We start from the raw sequence: 15,951 nt of genomic DNA, 5'->3' as shown, positions 1-15,951 counted from the left end.
ACAATTTTAGCTTTTTAACTTTTGCTATTAGTAGTAAACACAAACTCCAGCCATTTAACCTAATGATGCCAATACTGTGGAAAGGTAGGCTGCTTTGATTCGACCAGAAAGGATCATTAATGTCTCTCCTTTCAACAGCTAATCTGCACCAAAGGGGGTAGGCACACCTAGGTATATTACTATCCAGTGATTTACATGCGCACACTATAAATGAGCATGTATCTAATGGACCAGTTACTTTATAAAAGATGGGGAGAACAATGCATGTAACTGACCTACAGCCATGGACATGTTGGGAGTGCATTTATGCACTGATTATGACAAAGCCTGTTTCTGCAAGAAACTAAAGAAGTTAATTTAAACTTAAAGTGTCCGCATTAAACTACAGGGTCCAACCTGTGATACTGTTTAAATACAGTGTTGTAACACAGCCATGAGGACAGGGTGCATGGTGTGACAGCCTGCGTGCTCCGTGATTGGGTAAACAACAAAAAGGCTACGTTTCTGGCATTCCCTTCAGTCACTTAGTGGACCAGTTAACTTAAAGCTTACACGACAGGTTCCGCCCCTTTGGTATTATCGCCCAATCAATGTTAAGCAGGGGAGGGGCTTGCCTACCACCTAGCCGTACTCACCTATCCCAGCGAAGGGGTGATCAGAAATCGAGTTTTGGGGGTTGGGATAATCAATACAGAGTTCACCAAAGCGCTACTTCCCCAGCTGAGAAGTGAAGCAGATATCTTTAGTTTGGAAAGAGAGGAGAGTGAGTGCCGATCTGCCCGGACACGATGGTCCCACTGTTGTATTTAGGAGGTTTGGTGGTTTTGTTCCTGCTGTGGATCAAAGTTAAAGGTCTAGATTACGTGATAGTTCACCAGAGGTGGATTTTTGTGTGCTTGTTCCTGCTGCCGCTCTCCGTTATATTTGATGTGTATTACTATGCGAGAGCGTGGCTCATTTTCAAGATGTGTTCTGCGCCCAAACTGCACGACCAGCGCGTGCGAGACATCCAGAGACAGGTGAGCGTGTCCGCGTGAACAGGTGTCAGAGCTGCACTGTCCTTTTCAGTCATTACTAAACTAATAAGGCACGCAGCTTTATTTCTATTACATCTCAATGTTTCATTCATGTTGCAGAGTCGTCCCTTTTAATTTGGGCCACCATGATATTTAATGATCAATAACAATTACAGTCAAATAGTTATTGATCATAAAGTTTCATGTGTTGTTTGCAGTGAGTCATACTTGTGAAAACTTTAACAGGCTGCATTTTGTTTCGGATAGGATAACAGATGTACTGTGTGTGTATAATCTGTGGATTACAAGCAGCTTTTTAAAGTTAAACAGTGGTGTGGCTTCACCTCAACTAATTAGACTCATTTAAAGGGAATCAGTTATTCAATAACTTAAACTTATTAACTAATCACAGCTGTATCACTAAAAGGATTTTGCTTATCCCCATGTCATGCAGGCATCATATACAGAAAACCTATCTTAGCTTTTCTGTCCTTAAAAATGTCCTTAAAAATAGCAAACAATCTCATATACATTAATGTATGTTGTCACCTAATGGATACCAACCAGGACATCTCCATATTTGACATTTCAGGTGCGCGACTGGAGAAAGGAGGGCGCTAGAACCTACATGTGTACAGGTCGCCCCGGCTGGCTCACCGTGTCTCTCAGAGTGGGCAAGTACAAGAAAACCCACAAGAACATTATGATCAACATGATGGACATTCTAGAGGTGGACACAAAGAGGCAGGTATGAGGGGGCAACAAACTCAGCTCCAAGTGTTTCGTATCTGTGAACTCAACCAGAAATATTTGTAACCGATGAAACAGCATCAACCTGGGCTCAGTTCTGTCAAGTTCCCCAGTTAGTAAGTCAGATAGTAATGAAAAGACAATAGAGGTATTATTTTAAAAAATTGTGCTTTGACATCTATCATAATAATAAAAACTTTCTATCTGTAGGGAAAAGAATGGCTATGTTAATTTACCACGTCTTGTTTTATGATGTGAATGGCAGCTATTTGATTGATTTTGTCTGTTTATTTATAAAACATGTTTAAAAATGTGTCTTTAAAGAGAGCTCAGCAACAATGAGCCAATCAGATAAAAGTTGGGTGAATTATTGCAATATCTTAACCAGACATTAATGTTAATTCACCCATTATTTCTGAGCTCTGTAAAGCAGTTGACATAATTGTTTAATGCATGAGAGAGCCCCGATTTGGAACCAGGAGGAGACATAAATCCCTGGGAGGGGTGCAACAGAAAGGGAATCCGGCGTTAAAATCTTCCAAATGAATTATGTGGATCCATCCACTCTGGTGACACTTTAGTGTATAGTGTAATAAGAGAGCTGCCAAAAGGAGCTAATAGTAGTATATGGACACAAATCATAACACAAACAGCATTGTACAGTAACAAATAAGATATGAAACATAATAAAAGCTATGTGTAAGGATCACGTTGTAAACAGAGGTGGGTCTTTAGATGAGTGTTAAAACTTTGAGAGAAATCGAAGACCTAATTAAAAGTGGAAAACTATTCTCGACCAGTGACTGAAAATTATTGATCGTCCTTAACCCTAAGTCTTTAAGGTGGACTGAGCAGTTTATAAATGTCCATGTAGTCCATGCAGTCCAAATAGTCCAGACAGTGTTGGAATCAAACAGTTTGTACATGGATGGATAGACTGAGGCCATTTCTTACATTCACAGAAAGTGTTTATTTCTGCATGGCAGATTGTCTAATTATTTGGCTCAATACTTTCATGCAGGCACGAGTTCCACGTAAATTGTGAGGATCTATCTTTTGAGACAAAGATAGAGGCAAGATGATTTGGACATGTGTTTGAGGAGGGATAGTGTTGAATATAGAGTTGGCAGGCAGAAGCAAAAGAGGAAGCTGTAGTGAAGAAGGACATGCAGAGGGGTTGGTGTGACAAAGAAGGGTGAGATGGAAGCAGGAGAACCTGCTGGTGGATTGTTACTTAAAAAGATATTTGTTTTTTAGGTGGTTAGAGTTGAACCGCTGGCAAACATGGGTCAAGTCACCGCTCTCCTCAATTCCATTGGCTGGACATTGCCAGTGCTGCCAGAGCTGGATGACCTCACTGTGGGTACGTTGTGCTTTATTTTCATTGGAATCATGGATCGGCACCTTCTGTGGTTTCTGCAAATAGAGAGATGTACCGATGATGTCGACACCGATTTCACTGATGTAAATCCTGCATTTCCTCTGTCAGTCACTGCATCCTGTTTAGAGCCTCAACGACTCTTCTAATCGCGTTAGAGGACTGATGTTGTAGCTCAAAAGACGAAACTGGGAGGAAATGGCTGCAGTGTTGGAAGCACCCCTGGATTGGGTTTCATAATGGATTTCCTGATGTTATAAACAACGCATCAACAGTCTAATGTTTTCCAATCAGGCCGCAGTACATTAATTTATCCTCATGTCCACACACGCGCACACACACACACACACACACACACTCACAGCAGGCACATGTTCCTGTCTGCTCATGTGTCCGCCTGGTGTTGTACTCACCCGGGTAGAAATTGAATTAGTAAAGAACGTTTATGATTCTCTGTCCTCTCTCAGGTGGGCTAGTGATGGGTACCGGCATAGAGTCGTCATCCCATATTTATGGGCTGTTTCAGCACATCTGTGTTGCCTATGAACTAGTTCTAGCTGATGGCAGTTTAGTACGCTGCACAGAGGTGAGTATTGATTTTGTGTTAAGTATATAGATGATATATGTCTGAGTCCAGGAGCTTGTATTCTAAAGAGAGTTTTGTGGGTTAGTATGCCATCCTTGCACTCATGCCTTACTAAATTATCCCTGCTTTTTGAGATAACAAAATTATGATTTCAATTACGCTATCTTTGCCTTTCTATTTGAAGAAATATCCATAGGCAGTGAAACCAGCTTTGCTAAGATGGAGTATCTGGTGTTCACTATATTAGCATGGTTTTAATTCATGGTAGAAGGTTCATTAGCAAGAAAGCACTAAAATTTCACCATGAAAAATAACTATGGAAACTTTTACCCTCAGTTTCAGTGGATAGAAACATTTCTCCTTCTTAGCTCACCTGGTCAAAGGACCAGTGGGCTAATCTGTTTCTGCACAGTTCACAAATCGGTACTCCTCCTCAAGTTTTGATCAGATTTTAGTGAAACTTGTACACACTGATCACCTAATGCAAGGGTGGGCTAATAGGCCACATGAGAAACTACGACTGTTTCTTCCATTCTCTTCCACGTATCCTTAACAGGGTCGCATAGGAGGGGGCTGGAGCCTATCCCAGCTTAAGCTGAACTCAGTTCTGCTAAATAATAACTTCATCTCTTTATAAGTTTGATGGTTTTGCCCTCCGCAACAAGCCTAGTTTTTCATTTGGCCACTTGGGAAAATTAATTGCCCACCCCTGATGAGTCTTCATCCCAATTGTGCTTAAGATCAGTGTCACATTGGTCATTTTACAGGCAGTTTTACATTTTTCATAACAATCGCTAGTAGTCCTAGAGTTTGGTCAGATTTTAGCTGAAGGAAATTCATTTATCCTGGATATGATTGTGAGCCTCAATGACAATAGATTTTTGTTCTCAATAGTTTGTGTAATACAGCCAACCAATAACAACACAAACTATAGCTTTCTTTCTGTACTTCATACATTTCAGTAACCTCTGAATTGGGGTGAGCTACTATGTCACTGATGTTATGATTATCATTTTTGTCTCTGTTTAGTCTATTCTAGTTAATATTATCTATTTTAAGTCCTTCTGTTTACCAGAAATGGGCAAGGATTGAGTAAAAATTCCGGCGTAATTCCCTCTAACTCTCTCGAGCTAAAAATAGGCTATTTATCAGACGTTGTTCTATAATGTAGAATCAAAAGATGACAACTGTTTGCTGGTAAAATAAAATAACTAATCACAGTAATGTGGTAAAGTGGTCATTTATATTTTTGGTTTACATTTTCCTTTCTCGTAGCTGGTTCTTGGATTACCTTTGTAATGACTTCACATAGCCTGAGAACAACAGCAAGCTACTTTTGGTCTTCAACCATTAAGCAGTCTGTATTTCTTACATCCAAGTCACGCCAATTATGACTCTATAATTACATAATCTGATAGTTTGACATTTTTATCAAATCACATTTGTATTTATATTCATCAAAGACAAATACACTGTGTTCCAAGCCACAGTGTGGTTTGTCACACTGGCATGTTATGATTTTTCACCCCAAAAGCAGACAGCGTGATCTTTGTGAGAAGATAAACTGGTCGCTACTGTGAAGTATGTGAGAAAAACTGAGACAAATAGCCTAATGTCAGAAAGCCTGGCTCTTCACAGTCATATTCAGAAGAGGGCCACACACCTTTGTAATTTTTTTCCTTCTTCATAAAGGAGGAGAACTCGGATCTATTCCATGCTGTCCCGTGGTCCTGTGGCACTCTGGGCTTCTTGGTTGCCGCTGAGATTAAAATAGTCCCAGCTAAGCCTTGGGTGAAGCTGCACTATGAGCCAGTCAGAGGGCTTGAGAACATCTGTAAACGCTTCACCGAAGCTTCTGCGAACAAGCAGAACACATTTGTTGAGGGACTCCAGTATAGTCTGGATAGTGCTGTTATCATGACAGGAACCATGACTGACCACGCAGAGCCTGACAAGGTAAGGCATCTTTGACTGTGCTTGCGATTTGTTTTCATTTGTTTTATCATATTAACCTTCCCGTTTCCTCTTCAACATCAGATTAACAGAATCGGCCTGCACTTTAAACCCTGGTTCTTTAAACACGTGGAGGGCTACCTGAAGAAAGACTGCGCTGGAGTTGAGTACATCCCTCTGAGACACTACTATCACAGACACACACGCAGTATCTTCTGGGAGCTTCAGGTACTCACACACAACAGATTTTATCTGCTTTAGGATTATACTGAGGGGGTGCATAAATCTGTCACATTTTAGCTTGTCATCATCTTACCAATTTGCTGTCTTACTTCTCTTTAGTAGGCTCTAATGCATGCTCTTTGTCTCTTTCTGTCTCTCTATCCCTATCCCTCACCCTCACACACCATTAGCCATTAGTGAGGAGGGCTTGGCATCCTTTGTTTCTGTAACAGTAAATGGTGTGATGAATTATGCATTGTATTGGTTTGACAGATTTCGTTGAGTCACGTCTGGGCTTTTGGATGCTGTTTTGCAAAGGATTTTGTGTTTGTTGACAGTGCAGGGAAAAGCAGGCAGAAACAGGGCTTAATGATGATTTGATTAAATCGCTAACTGACAATCTGTGATAGGAATCGTTTTTGTTGTTGGACATGGTGGCATCAGACCGTGATTGGTAGGTTAGCACTGCCCTCCGGTGGAAAGTAAGAAGATCAAAGCCAGTACTGACGCTACCATGCTATTTGACACACTGATCAGGCACAACATTATAACCACCTGCCTAATATTTGGTCGCCCAGTCGGGACATGGACTCCTCTAGACCCCTAATGTTTACTGTGGCACCAAGATGTTAGCAACAGATCCTTAAACCTGAAAGTTGTGAGGTGGGGCCTCCATGGATTGCATTTGATTGTCCAGAATTTGCTTGTCCCACAGATGCTTGATTGGATCTGGGAAATCTGGGGGCCAAGTCAACAACTCAAAGTTTTTGTTGTGCTTCTCAAACCATTCCTAAACCATTTTTGTTTTATGGCAGGACGCATTATCCTGCTGAAAGAGGCCACAGCCATCAGGGAATACTGTTTCTATGAAAGGCTGTAAATGGTCTGCAACATTGCTTAGGTAGGTTAGTACCTGTCAAAGTAACATCCGCATGGATGGCAGGATCCAGGGTTTCCCAGGAGAACAATGCCCACAGCCTCTGCCGGCTTGCCTTTTCCCTATACCACCTATCTGCTGCCAGGTATTCGTCAGATAAGAGATGCACACACATCCGGCCATCCATCAGAACCACCATTAAATTTTTGGGCAGTTTGAGCTACAGCTTGTCTGTTTGATCAGACCACATGAGCAGGCCTTCGATCCCCCATGACCCTGTCGCTTCCTTGGAGCACTTTTGATAGATACACAGATTTGGAGATGCTCTGACTCAGTCGTCTAGCCATCACAAACAGTGGTCGTAATGTTATGCTTGATCAGTATATGTCAGAATCAATAATATGTCAAATGTAGTGTCAACAGTTATCACAATATCCTAGTACATCTGGTCACAGCTTGCTATTCTAACCCTGTTCTGTGATTATGAAATCAGTTCTCTGTGCAGCTTACAGTTTCAAAGCAATTACTTTTTACTTCCAATTTTGGGCTACAGACTGTGATTAATAAAAGCTAATAAGATGTGTGGAAGAATCCTGAAATCCTGTTTTCATATATTGTAACTTATTTTGATAGCAGAAGTCGTGGTCGTGGTATACTGCATTTTCAGGACTGTCATATTTAATTAAAATTCTCACTGTGATAGAAATAAAACTTTCAAGAAAGAAGAGTTTTTTAAAACCTGATTTTTTAATTATTTTATTTTTATGTATGTTTGTGTGTCTACATGTTCTGTTTCTTTTGAATTTTAAATTTTAAAAATATATAAACAGAAAAAAAAGCATGTGATCTGTGATTTTAAAATCAGACAATGAATCATGAAAATCAAGTACAGGGAATTCTCCATATTAAAGTCATATTAGTTATATTAGAGTCAGCACGATACATTACAGAGGGACATTTTAGTATCTCTGTGTACATTTGTGCCTTTTCTGCAGGATATTATTCCGTTTGGCAACAACCCCGTGTTCCGCTGGCTTTTCGGCTGGATGGTGCCTCCCAAGATCTCGCTGCTGAAGCTCACCCAGGGAGAAACCATCAGACGTCTCTATGAGCAGCACCACGTGGTCCAGGACATGCTAGTACCCATGAAACATCTGCAGGATGCCATCACACGCTTCCACAAGGACATTGAAGTAAGAGTCAAATATGGATCAGTGTGCCGGGCGCTTAGTTTATGTATGAGGTACTTATGCTTTAATATTGAAATGGTTTGTGTTGTTTTAGGTGTACCCACTGTGGCTGTGTCCATTCCTGCTGCCACCAGGCAGAGGGATGGTTCACCCCAAAGGTCAAGAGGAGGAGCTGTATGTAGATATCGGGGCTTATGGGGAACCTAAAGTCAAACATTTTGAAGCTAAAGCGTCAACACGCCAGCTGGAGAAGTTTGTCAGAGATGTTCATGGGTGAGTCTTAAATTAAACAAACAAATTGAAGCATCTGAAACAAAAGTGATATGAAATATTTTGCTTTAATTCACACTGCTTATGCTGTTTCGTTGGCATGTAGATTCCAGATGTTGTATGCAGATGTCTACATGGAACGAGAGGAGTTCTGGGAGATGTTTGATGGACAGTTGTACCACAAATTGAGAGATGAATTAGGTTGTAAAGAAGCCTTTCCAGAAGTCTATGACAAAATCTGTAAATCTGCCCGACATTGACCCTTATCTCCCATCACCTGGTGCCTGAATTCAGCCCTGTGTCGCAGACACATGAAGCTTCTGTCGGCAGCTCACGCTTTCGTGAAAGCTGCTACATTTTGAATGTTTCTAGGAAAAAAAGAGAGCTCAAAATTTTCTAAAGTGGGACTAATCACACTGAAATACTTATTTTGGAAACCAGCCCGTGGGGACATTTTTTATCAATGTGACAAAGAAGCAGATGCATTTTATTATGAAGGGTTTTTTGTGACTTTTTTGCCTTCTTATGAAAATGCAATGCTTAGTTCATCTTCAAACTGTTTAATACTGCACATATTATGCAATTTCTCCCTGTTTGGCAATTTTGTCTTATTGTTCCCCTAAGTGCCATACACTTTGAAGACATGTATAATACATGGTTTCTGTTTTTCAGTTTTAAAAAGTATATATTGTAACTTATTTTGATATCAGTGTAAGGTTATACTATATTTCCAGGTGTGTATAACATGTAATTATAACTTTTCCTGCAATAAAGCTCATTGTCATGCCTTTTTCCCATCAGTTATTTCACATTATTTGAAATGTAAGCTAAATTATAGCCACCCATTTTATAACTAGTTTTTAACAAGGTTATTATAATCAACTGAAACTATATCTCCAAAAGTTGATTCTGTTCATCTGGACGTAGCATTTTGTGGGAGAAACGTTTCCCACTCATCCAAGTGACAGCTGACTGCAGGTTTCCCCAATCTTATAAACAGTACATTTGCATAATGAAAACTGAAACTATACTAGGAATTAAAACTACGTGCGAAAAAATACTGTCTGAAATAAATAATACATTAAATAGAAATACAACAGAAACATATTTAGTTTTATCATTCTGGTAAAATCTGCACAGTGAGTATGAGGAGGCATTGTTGTTTTTATTTAACTATGATATTCATTGAGGCTGGAATGTTTACTTTAATGAGAGTCCAAAATACGGTCCCGTTCCTCTCCTTGTGGAAAAGACTCAAAAGAACAGGTGTGGTTGTGAACTGCTCCTACCCAGAACCTATGCACAACTTTACAGACTACCATCTACATGCTGTAGCTGCTTACGGTCACCAGAGGGCAGAGCATGTAAAGCTGATGGGCAATTTATAATCAAAACAGAGATTATACTGAAATGCAAAGTAAGACCTGATAGATGTACATTAAAGATAATACTGCAAGAGGCATCCCTATACAATTACAGGCTACACAAGATAAACGAGACACTTTAAACCACATCATAGATAAATGAAGCCGCAGTAAAATATCTGCCTTCAACTGCAAAGTATACAAAAGAAGACATGCAGAGGTAGATTAACGAACTCACCACAGACTTAGACAGTTGGGGTCACCGACTGTGTCTGCAGAATATCCAATCCTACATTCCCATGTGGTCTGTAAATTTGTGGTTTGCTAATTTTGAAGATCATGCTTTAAAACTAGCTATTAAATTACATCGTTTTACTTCTAGAGGGACACGAGGAGTTGGCTACTTTCCAAAGTCATCCTAGTTACCACAATTAATTTTTTAATTTATTTTTTTCTTAGTGCAGAGTGTATGGAAACTTTTACCTGTTGAGGGGGAACGAGTATCTGCTGTTAAGACTACACGGGAAGTTTTTCCAGGGGACATCTTCGCGGGTCCGCCCTCTTCTACAGACAGCGATAGTAGCTGCCAGCCGGTTTGGTAAGTTTACTATAAAGTCAACTGCAGCAAGGTGCCCGCAGTCTTTTGCCAACACAGGTAGGTTCTTCACATTGTTTATAGCATTAAGTCCTCTTTCTTTTATCATTATAAAGCTCTCAGTTAGCTATTCAGTAAACGTTTTATAAAGTGAGTCACACAGTTAACCTTAGCTACCTGTTAGCTGTCAGTCAGTGTAGTTTTGTTACTACAGCTACCCAGCAACTTTTCGTTAGCCGTAAATTATTATTGTAAAGGTGACTTTGACGATTTGTAAAAGCCACACGACTCGTTAAAACTTAAAGCTATCGAACCACCTTCGAGTGAAATATTATCACAGCACTTCTGAGTTGTAGCTGAAGTTCCGTGTGTAGTTTTATGCGCAGCAGAGGTGTTCCAGATTAACTGAATATTTTCATGTCCAACACATTAGACACCGCCTCTGCAGCTCCTTAAAAATAAACTATGTATTAAATAAGATGTATCTATTGTCGGTTTACTGTATTTAGTACGATTTTCGTAATTTTATTAATTGTGAAAATATATTAGCTTCCGCAACCTAACAGGAAAGTTTCTAAAGTCGTTTAAGGTGCTCTGATTTCATCAGTGACGGAAGTAAAACCCTACTTTATCCCATGTATTGTTATTTGGAAAGCTCGATAAGCTTTGTTTGTAAAGCTGTGTCAAAAGTTTATTGCTACTGTGGAAGATTTGCCACAGTAGCAAATAATTCGCTGATAATTCAGCATTTAAAGCCAAAATTTGTAGCTAATGGCACTTTGATTTTGCATGTTTGCAGCTGAGTACTCCTGCTAGTCCTCCATTCAGGGGAAAAAAAAGAGGAAAACCCCAGGTGGTGGGAGATAAAAACCATTACCTGTTTTGCACACTGTATTGGAGGCCGTGGAGAAAGCATGCCCACTGACCAAGAGCCCACCTTCACTGTGAAGCTACTGCAGCTGATTCTGATCTCCACTTATTGGGGGATGCAGATTTGGGTCACGTTCGTTTCAGGTGGGTATAACACACACATGCACACAAATACAGGATAAGAGAATGATAGGAAGTACAAGTGGTCAATAAAGAGATAACTGTTTAGTTTATAGTCATTACTGAAGCACAGTTTTTTTTCTAGTGAAAACTGTCTTTTTGGGGGGTTAACTACAGATATAAGTATGGCGCATCTGCTCCAGCAATGAGTGTGTTACTTAAATTGACATAAGTCTGTGCTTTTCATGATATTTATGTCCATTTGATGAACAAATGAACATTTTGTATTTGATTAAATCAATGTCCATTGTAGAAAAACCAACAAAAATGACAGTATTTGACGTAATGGTCAAAACCTTTAGTATGGAGAAAAAAACCTGGTATCGGTGTAGTCTCAGCCATCCTGAATGTGACACAAGTGACTGGATCAGAGTATGTGTTCAGTATGTCTGGGGGCGGGGGGGTTGTAACAGTTCTGCAAAACCCCAATTCATGTCATACTTCGGTTTTTAGGTTTTGGTTCTTACAGGCCCATCACTTGGCCATGACTAAAAGAAATTAGGGCCACTATTCTGACACATTTGAATTTCACTTGGTAACTTTACAGTCTTTAAACATGATTGCTTTCACCAGATTACCCATTAACACCACCACATGCATATCATGGGACAGAAAGATGGAGCCAAAAAACGATACCGTGGATGTTTGTGACACACTTTTAGTTTCAGAATCGTCAAGCATACAATGCTTTTAAAGTGCAATGCATTGGTTGCACCTGGCGTTTTGTAGCTTGCAAAGTTTACACATATTGACTTTGTTATTATAAGGTGTGTACATTCCTTGCTTGTGGAGGAATGCCCTTCACAAACTTAGCTGCATGCTTTGCAGCAGCTGACCTTCCTGTTAGCTTTAACGCTGCAGTATGTTTCTTTTCATCTTGGTTCTTTAGTATAACTGTGGTCATATTATGTCAGTGCCACTAAAAACTCTGCATGTAAATGTATTCCTGTATCTATATTATATAATTATAATTTTGAGATGAAACTTGATTTCAGACTTTGTTGTTACTGGTGTGAGATAATAAAAAACTTTTTTTAAATAAAATAGTATTGATTTTGCCTGTGGAGTTAATGTCCTTGATTCTGCTCAGGTTTTGTGATGAACAACCACCTGAACAGACACACATATGGCTTTATTCAGAGTCGTCTGGTCCCGTTCTATCTCCACCTCGGTTCAGCCTGTGCTTTCTTTAACCTCACTATCTATGCTGTGTATCACCCAAGTGACATGTTGGATGACAGAGAAGCCTTTCAGGTATGTTTTGTTTTATCATATTATTACATTGCATGACACTCATTTTGGAACATTTCCTAAATCTTTTTCTCTGCTTTTGCCACCAGATCTTCATCTTCTTTGTGTCCGTGACAGTTTCGGCCGTCAATGCTCAGTGGTTTGGCCAAATGACATCAGAGATTATGGCTGACATGCATCTTATTGAGCAGGCATGCGGACTGGGTCAGGATATCGGGCTGTCATCCAACCGTGAAGCTTACGCTAAACTATGTGAGACGGATGTCAAATACAGACACCTCAGCAGCCGCCTTTGGCTCTACAGACTGCTGTCCTCTCTGTGCAACCTCTGCTGCATTGGCTGTAACTTCTACAGCCTATGTTACATGGCCGAGAACCTTGTTGCACTATAAAGCTGACACATCAGGACTGTTGGATCCTTTAAATCAGTCCCTTACAAATCGACAAACACTTCCTTTTTTTATTGACGCTATAACTTATATATTTAATTCATAATGTCTTTCTCTGTAAAGTGTGCAATGAAATGTCAGGTAAGCCTAGTTGCCCCTCCTAGCGCCTTTGGGAGTAATGAAAGGACACTGCCATGTTTCTCTCATAAGGCTTATGGAGTGGTGAGTCAGTGAGTGCAGTGTGGAATGCTTCACCTTTCACCTAGTTTGCCTTCATGGTGTTGGCTGCCTGGAGATTTCCTTTCACGATTAATAGTAACATTGAGCCAGTGGATTTTTTTGTAAGCTTTGTTGTAGCGATACAGGACATGCATCAGAAAACAACCAAATCCACTGGATATTTTTTATATGTACGCAACAAAAGGGCCCCTTTAGTTAGGGAAACTGCAACTGCTTCAATTCTGCTCACTCCCACTCTTTCTGGTTGGGTGGAGTTTTTATCCCATATTCAGGGTAGTGTCACAGGTTTGTCTAGCTTCCCTTTCATTGCTTTAAGAACTTGTGCGTGTGTGTACGTGTGCGTGCCCGTGTGTGCTTCATGCTTCAGAGTGCAAGGTTGTACTATCTTTAGTTCTCCTAGCTCCGGTTGAGATGAAAAAGAACACTTTTACTGTGGTATGCATTCGGCGCTGCTTTTAGCTGTGGTGTGCATTAGTTTGTCTGTAAACAGCTCGTTTGTATTTATTGTTGAGGAAGCGACGAGGAGGGAGGAAGACTATTCTGTCGTACAGCAGGTCGGTCTAGTTGTGAGAGTCGTCCAACAGGTAGACCCTTGATCTGCTCCTGTGATAACTGTTCTGTTGATCAGTGTAAATCAGTGGTGACAAATGGCATTAAATAACTATTTTTGTTTAGCAGCTTTGATGGTTGTAGTGATCTGCTGTCTAGTGATGCATTGATCCAGAAAATAGTGTGGGGACATGTTTTTGATGTGGTCGAAAGTATTGAAATTTGCTGAGTTGATGTGGGTCTACTTAGGCTAAATGTCTGTAATAGTAATAATAATAGTGCCCCCAGAATGTCACAATGAAACTGAGAGAAAGACGTACATTAATACATGTGCAGTAACTTTTCCATTACCTCTTGAATTTCCCTTGGCCGATAAACATCCTACAAGGTGTTGCATCCTACATTACTTGATATCATGTGTTTAGTGTGAAAGGCACTGGTACTGGCACTTACCACAGGTGATGCTGGTTGAGCAGACACTCATTTGACCCCTTTTCTTCTATCAGAAACGGCAGGAGACTTGCTAGTACACATGCCACACACTACTATGGTTTCTAGTACATCTAGACTTGTAGCTCAGGCAGGTCTGTATTAATTTGCCAGCAAGGGGTCTGCCCACTTGTGGTTATAATCAGCAGCTCTTACACTGTACATAATTATTACATCATAATACATTCAGACTTTCTCTTTGGATCAAATGGGGAAGTGATGCATAAAGCATAAGAACACCCATTGTGACCTTCTGGGAGCCCCGTAAGCAAATGTCTGAAAACCTGAATGAATCTCTGCATTTGATGTTTTCACTTAATATCCCAGGATGGCCTCCGTACAAATTTGAACCTTGCATTTTGCCTAAAAGGAGAATATTATTTTGTATATAATGGTGAAGATTTAAAATATTGTTTGGTCTGTATCTTGAATTCCTTGTGCTTTATTTTATAAGACCTCAGTTTGTTGTACATTAGGGTGTTTATGCACTCTGTCTGTGGGGAAAATTATGTAGGCTTGAAGTGAAATCAAATTATATTTAAGTTGTGTTTTTCCACTACAGTTCTATCAGGCTGTTTTAGTTTGAATATCTCTGAAGTCTTTGTTTCACACTCTGAGCACAGAGGATCTGTGCTCATTTCTTTTAAGCTGTGTCTTTGCATATTGAAATGTTAAATCCCTTCCTGCCAGTGACAGTCGCTCCTTTTTGCACCTGCCTGGTTGAAATGCATCAGTGTGTTTCGTCTTCTGTTTGTAGCACATGTCTATGTAAAACTGCCGTTAACACCAGCACTTCCATAATTGAGAATTTGCAGCATAGTGCGGATGTTAAAACTGTTCTGTTTTGTTCAGACTGGACTGACGAAGGTGCCTTTTTATGTGCCCATTTGTGGGACTTTTAAAAAAAAAAAAAAAACAAAGCAATGCAAAATTTGATAGCTGCACATGTAAGACAGGACACTGCTGTCTGTAAGTTCAGCCGGTTTTTAATGTGTATATTGTATATCAATTTAAATGTGGTATGAGTATTTAGTTTAGGTTACCTTTTACATTCATTTGTGCATATTTGAGTTTGAGGTAATGGGTTTAGTTGTGCTCATTTAAGTTACGACCAGCAAGGTCAGAGAAGGTCATGAGTTGTTAATGGTAGTGGGTTTGTATCCATGATGTTTCAACATGTGACTTTGTATTAAAAATATTTTCTATAAATTTCATGCCTCAACCAAAGCTTGCTGTTATGTTTTTGTTTGTTTTTAAATCTAAATCATCCCTCCAAAGTAGTTTTACACTAATATGTTGCACACAATATAAGATACAAGAAACCGCAGACAGAACCAGACTCAGTAGTTGCAGCCAACTGGGAAGACAGGATAAAAAGACACTGAAGAGAGCAGAGCCTCAGCCTATGACTGAGGTAGGGTTCAGTGTCACCTGATCCAGCCTCAACTATAAGCTTAATTAAATTTAAATTTGATTGTGGATTTAACAGGGAGCCAATGAATATTGGAGAAATATGCTCTCTTCTAGGCCCACTTTGGGTTGATTAAGATGTTCTTTGTGCTGGAAATACACTTGATTTTAGGTAAGGGAGGTCCTTTGGCAGATTCCACATTCAGCAGCACACAAGGCCCTCTTGTTAGCTGTGGTGATCTTACTTGTGTGGTACTGCCCATCAGACTTGTAGTTTGCTAATCTAACAGTGAATATACTTATTGAAAAAGTAATTCATAACAGCTCGGCTGCTGTGTTAGATCGTTTTTCTCCTCTTGGCTTTTTATATCA

The 15,951-nt window shown here is 39.9% G+C and overlaps 2 protein-coding genes across 2 annotated transcripts; both read left to right on the top strand.

Moving 5' to 3' along the window:
* Positions 1–683: 683 nt before the first annotated feature.
* dhcr24 (24-dehydrocholesterol reductase) lies at positions 684–9,010 on the top strand. Its single transcript, XM_063466759.1, has 9 exons — positions 684–1,019; positions 1,609–1,764; positions 3,024–3,129; positions 3,612–3,730; positions 5,423–5,686; positions 5,768–5,911; positions 7,778–7,975; positions 8,067–8,245; positions 8,349–9,010. Exons 1-9 carry the CDS (start codon positions 789–791, stop codon positions 8,500–8,502), a joined length of 1,551 nt encoding a protein of 516 aa, XP_063322829.1. The 5' UTR covers positions 684–788; the 3' UTR covers positions 8,503–9,010.
* A 1,152-nt stretch (positions 9,011–10,162) lies between these two features.
* On the top strand, positions 10,163–15,379 carry si:ch211-121a2.4 (transmembrane protein 205). The gene is made up of 4 exons (XM_063466331.1): positions 10,163–10,261; positions 11,001–11,215; positions 12,342–12,505; positions 12,592–15,379. The coding sequence occupies exons 2-4, from the start codon at positions 11,116–11,118 to the stop codon at positions 12,892–12,894; spliced, it is 567 nt and encodes a 188-aa protein (XP_063322401.1). The 5' UTR covers positions 10,163–10,261; positions 11,001–11,115; the 3' UTR covers positions 12,895–15,379.
* Positions 15,380–15,951: the final 572 nt, after the last annotated feature.

The sequence above is a fragment of the Pelmatolapia mariae genome, linkage group LG23, assembly GCF_036321145.2.
Source record: "Pelmatolapia mariae isolate MD_Pm_ZW linkage group LG23, Pm_UMD_F_2, whole genome shotgun sequence".
Lineage (NCBI taxonomy): Eukaryota > Metazoa > Chordata > Actinopteri > Cichliformes > Cichlidae > Pelmatolapia > Pelmatolapia mariae.
Note: the sequence above shows the minus strand (reverse complement) of the source record. Positions and strands in the feature narration are given on the sequence as shown.

Bases quoted from the DNA above. Each gene is read 5' to 3' on its own strand.
- si:ch211-121a2.4 (XM_063466331.1), top strand. From the start codon at position 11,116: ATGCCCACTGACCAAGAGCCCACCTTCACTGTGAAGCTACTGCAGCTG. The intron at 11,216-12,341 runs GTGGGTATAACA...GATTCTGCTCAG, and splicing joins TTGGGTCACGTTCGTTTCAG to GTTTTGTGATGAACAACCAC. The intron at 12,506-12,591 runs GTATGTTTTGTT...TTTTGCCACCAG, and splicing joins ATGACAGAGAAGCCTTTCAG to ATCTTCATCTTCTTTGTGTC.
- dhcr24 (XM_063466759.1), top strand. From the start codon at position 789: ATGGTCCCACTGTTGTATTTAGGAGGTTTGGTGGTTTTGTTCCTGCTG. The intron at 1,020-1,608 runs GTGAGCGTGTCC...TTGACATTTCAG, and splicing joins TGCGAGACATCCAGAGACAG to GTGCGCGACTGGAGAAAGGA. The intron at 8,246-8,348 runs GTGAGTCTTAAA...GTTGGCATGTAG, and splicing joins TTTGTCAGAGATGTTCATGG to ATTCCAGATGTTGTATGCAG.